The sequence below is a fragment of the Hydra vulgaris genome, chromosome 12 (assembly GCF_038396675.1).
Source record: "Hydra vulgaris chromosome 12, alternate assembly HydraT2T_AEP".
NCBI classification, from domain to species: domain Eukaryota; kingdom Metazoa; phylum Cnidaria; class Hydrozoa; order Anthoathecata; family Hydridae; genus Hydra; species Hydra vulgaris.
Window position 1 is genome coordinate 86,675,779 of NC_088931.1, and position 5,629 is coordinate 86,681,407.

At 32.5% G+C, this 5,629-nt stretch overlaps 1 protein-coding gene across 1 annotated transcript; it reads left to right on the top strand.

The window, feature by feature from the left end:
* The first annotated feature begins 487 nt into the window (after positions 1 to 487).
* On the top strand, positions 488 to 2,854 carry LOC136088437 (uncharacterized). Its single transcript, XM_065812147.1, has 4 exons — positions 488 to 530; positions 692 to 979; positions 1,519 to 1,709; positions 2,816 to 2,854. The coding sequence occupies exons 1-4, from the start codon at positions 488 to 490 to the stop codon at positions 2,852 to 2,854; spliced, it is 561 nt and encodes a 186-aa protein (XP_065668219.1).
* Positions 2,855 to 5,629: the final 2,775 nt, after the last annotated feature.

A 5,629-nucleotide genomic window follows, 5' to 3' on the forward strand; every position in this document is an offset into this window, starting at 1 on the left:
TTTAGTTATTTTCAACATTTGGAAAAAATTTTAGTTCTAGCCCTAGAGCAACTATTTAGCTGCCATTTTGGCAAAATATGGTATATTTAGTCCATAGTTTAGTCAAGATATTATTGTTTTAGCTAAGGTAAAATTTTGGACAAATTCTGCTGACTCAGCATCAAAAAATGCAAATTTCAATTTTCTTTAAAAGAGGTCAGGTTTTAACATAATTTCCTTATATAAAAAACAAAAAACAAGTTTTTAACATTTATAAAAAAAAGTTAAATTTAAAGGGGGTGACCCACCCTAAATAAATCAAAACTGAAATATACACTGGCGCCTGGTATTGCCTGCATGGGCGCCTTATGAATCACTGGATTCGTCTTCTACAAATATATTCTAAAATATTTTGTTGAGATATATTGAGGTAATTAAAAAATATATTGCTTTTATCAATTATATATAGCAAATTCTAAATAATTTTAAAAATAATTATCTGAGAACCATGAATCGTTCTTTTGACAGAAAGAAGGAAAATGGGGCTGCAGGTCAAAAACGACGTTCATTATAGGCAAAAGAAAAAGAAAAAAGCAGCAAAGTTTTTAAGACGTTTTTCAGAAATCGAGCACGAGCACTATTTCTTTAGGTAATCCAGAAAATTCCGCAAGCGCAAGGTCTTAAGATTTAGAAGATACTTGATTATATTCAGGCAAAAAAGAATTAGTTGCGGCATCTATTGATGGCGATGCAAAGAATTTTAGTTATAATTCCAAAATCCTTGCTACTTCTCAAAAAACAGAAGTTGGGCCTGAATTTGACAAAGAAATGAAAATTGATGACGTTGAAGATAAATACTTGATATCCGGAAACGTTCAAATAATTAAATGTCCTATATCTAAAATTATTAGAGAACACGACATCGGATTTCTTATGTTTAGTCAAGAAACAGGAAAAGCAATCATAACTGATGTATTGAAAATTGAAATTATTAAACAAGGTTTTAAACATTTCGAAAACATCGAAGTTCCTTTTCTGCCGACTAGCAATCGTTCAATGAAAAAACTTGGTTCTTTAAAAAATTAGGAAATGGTCACGGTGAGCGAGTGATGCGTACATGGTTGGTTTACTCGCCTTTTAAAAAATCTGCCTTTTGTTTTCGCTCTCCTCTTTTTTTAAAATGCGAAAACCAATCTAGTTTGGAATAAGAAAGCGGATTTAATCATTGGAAAGCACCTGAGAAAATGAATGTACATAAAAATTCAAAAAACCACAGACAATGCTGTACCCAATGGAAAGAACTGGAAAGAAATTTATTTTACAATAGAGGAATAATTGATGCAGAACTTCAACAACTAATTCAAAGAGAAAATCAAAAGTGGTGTGATATTTTGAAAAGGCTGTTGCACTGCATCAAATACCATGCAATGCAAAACTTAGGTTTGTGAGGACACCGATAATCACTTCAATCAAAAACTAACTCAGGAAGTTTACTTGGTTTACTGAAACTATTTTCCAATTTTGATCCTGTTATTAAAGATCATTTAAAAATTGCGGAGAGCCATCCTGGATCAACTACATATCTTTCACCCAAGATTCAGAACGAGCTCATTCACATCATAGCATACACTGTTCGTGCTAACTTGCTTGAAAAGATACATAAAGAAAAGTATTATGGGCTAATGTTTGACTCAACTCCAGATTTAGCCCATCGCGAACACATGTCTGAGGTATGTAGGTGAGTCGAGATCGATTTCGAGAAAAAAACAGGATATATATAAGAATCTTTACTTGGCTTTATCCAAATCAGCGATAAGGATGCAGCTAGATTAGCCCAAACAATATTGGAGCAATTAGAAAAAGACGATATGAAGGTAGAAAAGTACAGGTCACAATGCTTTGGCAATGCTGCCGTTATCGCTGTTCACAAGAGTGGTGTGCATCAAAAAATAAAGGAAAAAAACAACCTTGCAATATTTGTCGATTGTGACAATCATAGTCTTAACTTGGTAGGCGTACATGCGGCTTAAGAAGAAGTAATGAAGGTTATTTTTTGGAAAAAAAAGCTTTACGTTTTTTTCTCAAGAACAACTCAACGATGGCGAAAACTTAAAGATGTTGTGCATTGAAGTCCGATTCCAATACCAGGTGGAGCGCCAAAACAGAATCAGTAAAACCTGCACACACCTATATAGACGAAATAGTGGAAGTTGTTAAGAACTTCATGGTAGACGAAAGCGCGTGAAATGTAACGAGAAGGGCTGCAAAGCAGCTTTATAATAGAATTTTAACGTATGAATTTCTCACATTGCTAGGGTTTTCGACCAAGATTCTTGGCCGGATTGACCGTGTTCAAAAGAGGTTGCAGGACCCTAAAATGAAAATTCGTAATGCAGCTTTAGATTTGAAATCGCTCCAAGATTATTTCCAAAGTGAGAGAGAAGTCTTAGTTAATGACTTAAATAAAAGAAGAAGTTCAAATGTGCAACGAATGGTGTGTTGAAAGACGTCAAAGAAGAATAAAAAAGAATGGATGCCGAAATGTTTAGAGATGTTTGGTTAACAGCAAAAGAAGAATTAGAAAGGGTAATAGAAGGGACTGTCAACGTTCTTTTCAATGAATTGAAAACAAAAAGCTTTCGATTAATGATTATTTTCTTCTTGATGTGGAAGGGTTGTGCTTTAAGGTGGTTATCAGGTAAAAAAATAGCGATTTTTGTGAAAAAAAGTGTTTTTTAGTTTATTAGCCAACTTTGTGTAAAATTTAATTGGCTTTTCAACCATATATAACATGATATAGGTTTATTAAAAAAAAAAATGTAAAAAATTGTTTTAGTTGGTAAGAGTAAAAAAACTTTACTTAGCAACCTCATAGCAACCAATTTTTTTTTATAGATATATTATCCTTAGAACTAGATTTAAATAATTATTTATTTTCTTGGGTCTGTATAATTAACTAAACTTTTGAACTAGAGTTATAAAGCAAAGTAGTATGTTTTGATGTTATTTTTTAAGCAGAGAGGAAAAAGTTTGAAGTTGTTAAAAAAGGCTTTATTATGGCAAAGAATAAAAGTTTTAAACTTAGCAAAGTTAAACGAGTTTTTCAAGCTAATATATATACCAAGAAAGCAATTGAGGATTTTTTGCAACAGCCTGCAAAATATACAAACAAAGATGGAATAAATACATTGCCAAGTGCTAATTTAACAAAGTTGAACATTTCTCTAGATAAAGCTGATCAACCTTTAACGAAACACGACGACTTTTTCTTTTTTTTTCATTTCCCAATGTTTAAAGATTTAATTTGTAGCATTGGATCCTGTGGTGGATGCAATTCAAAGGATATTGCTCTTGAAAATCTTGATGAAAAAGCAAATGGATTTTCAATACAATGTTGTATTAAATGTGCAGCTTGTGAATGGACGTTCTTCTTTAATTTATCACGAGCATTTAGTATGCCTGATAGAGATACTAGAGGAGTAAAATCTCAAGAAGTTAATGTGAGAACTGTTATGGCCTTTAGAGAAATTGGGCGAGGTCAAGAGGCAATGAAAACATTTGCATCTATTTTGAATATGCCCCCACTAATGAGTTTGTTCTCGTATAATGAAATAAACTCTGACCTATTAAAATTTTATGAAGCTGCTTCTTGTGATAGCATGAAGGATGCTGTGACAGAGATTAGACAAAAAGACTTTCCAAATGTTGCTGAAAATGATATTGTTGTTATACAAATTGGAATTGACGGTTCATGGCAGAAACACGGTCATTCATCTCTAAATGGTGTATGCACTGCTGTTGCAAAAGCTAACCGTAAAGTTGTTGATTACCAAGTATTTTTAAAGTTTTGCCGTGGCTGTGCTTTGTGGCAAAGTAAGAGTAATAAAAGCGGTTATTTAAAATTTTTGAAGACACATGTTTGTGACCTTAACCACTTACAATCATCAGGTACCAAGGAATCAGCAGGTGCTTTATCATTTTTTACAGAATCATTGGCAAAGTACAACGTGCGCTATTCTACTTATATAGGAGATGGAGACACTGAATCCTATAGGAATGTTGTAAAGGCAAAGCCATACGGAGATGATCTTATCCTAGTAAAGATAGAGTGTGTTGGTCATGTCCAAAAACGCCTTGGCACCCGGTTACGTCAAATGCGGTGTGACTTAAAAGGTAAAAAGTTAGAAGACAACAAAATGATATCAGGGAAAGGAAGGTTGACAGATAAGATCATTAATAAAATGCAAAACTTTTATGGCATGAGCATTAGGCAAAATACCTTAGAAGCATGGGGTGGAGACAGTACTATAGCCTTGTACAATATGAAAAAATCTGTTTTGGCTGTATTGTGGCATTGCTCTAATATAAGCAACAGCGAAGAGAGACACCAATTTTGTCCGCGTTCAAAGGAAAGCTGGTGCAAGTATTGGCAGAACGACAAAAATTATAAGCCATCAATTAATTTGCCTATTGTTATTAAAAGTATTCTTAAAGACACTTTCTTGGCACTACGATCGGATGATTTGTTATCAAGATGCCTGGATGGTGCAACACAAAATCCAAATGAAGCGTTCAACCAGAAAATCTGGAAAAAGTGCCCAAAAAACATTTTTGTTACAAAAAAGGTACTAGATATGGGTTTTGCTTCAGCTGTAATAAATTACAATGATGGTTTAAGAGGTTTCACAAGAACTTTTAAACATTTGCAGCTTGCCCCTGGAAGTTTTATGATCCAAGGAACGTGGAAGAAGGACTTATCAAGAGTAAAGAACACGATTAAAAATTCAACTCCTAAACAAAAAATGACTAGAAGGAAAAGGAGATGTATCAGGAAAGGCTATATTGATAAGGAAAAAGAAAAAGAGGGAGTTGACTTTTATATTTCAGGGAATTTTTAATTAATAAATTGTTTTTAAACTTTGAAGCTTGATTTCTCAATTGTATTTTTTTGCCTGACTGCGAAGAGCAAATCATTCATATCTTTTTAACCAGATATGCAATTGAGTTCAAATTTTCAGGGTTGTTTCTTTATAGATAGAACTACAATAGCTTACTAGAACTAAGCTTAAACTTGTTTCCATTTAAATATATTATTATTTTACCTGGGGTTTTTGTATCAATAATTTTGTTTAATATTGAAAAAGCTGCCATTTTAAAAATAATCAAATTTTTAGTTTTTCTAGTAAACTTTTGTTTATTACACTATAATCTAGCAGTGTTGTAATTTTTAGCTTATAATGTCGTAAAGAAGCTGAGAAAATGTTGTTTCCTTTTTCATTGACTTTTTTTGCATTTAATGCTAATTCAGCAAAAAAAAAAAAAAAAAAAAAAAAAAAATTTTAAGCGATTTTAATTATATTAATAAGTATGTTTCTTTTAAACTAATTTTGGTACATGATTAAGTTGGCAATCAAAAAATGTTTTTTTTACCTGATAACCACCTTAATACGAAAATGAATCACTTTAAAAGATCAATGTAAAAAATTTGGCGAAGTCTACAATTCTGATGTGAATGGACGAGAACTGAGCGAAGAAATTTTGGACTATAGAATGCTGCTTACTAGCCGTAAGGAAAAAATATCAAGTCCCGAGCAACTACTTATGTTTATAGTTGAATATGGAGACAAAGACGTTTTCCCTAATGTCCGTA

Coding starts and splice junctions, on each gene's coding strand:
- LOC136088437 (XM_065812147.1), top strand. CDS start 488: ATGAATCGTTCTTTTGACAGAAAGAAGGAAAATGGGGCTGCAG. Junction 531..691: donor GAAGGAAAATGGGGCTGCAG/GTCAAAAACGAC, acceptor GATTATATTCAG/GCAAAAAAGAATTAGTTGCG. Junction 1,710..2,815: donor ATCGCGAACACATGTCTGAG/GTATGTAGGTGA, acceptor AAATTGTTTTAG/TTGGTAAGAGTAAAAAAACT.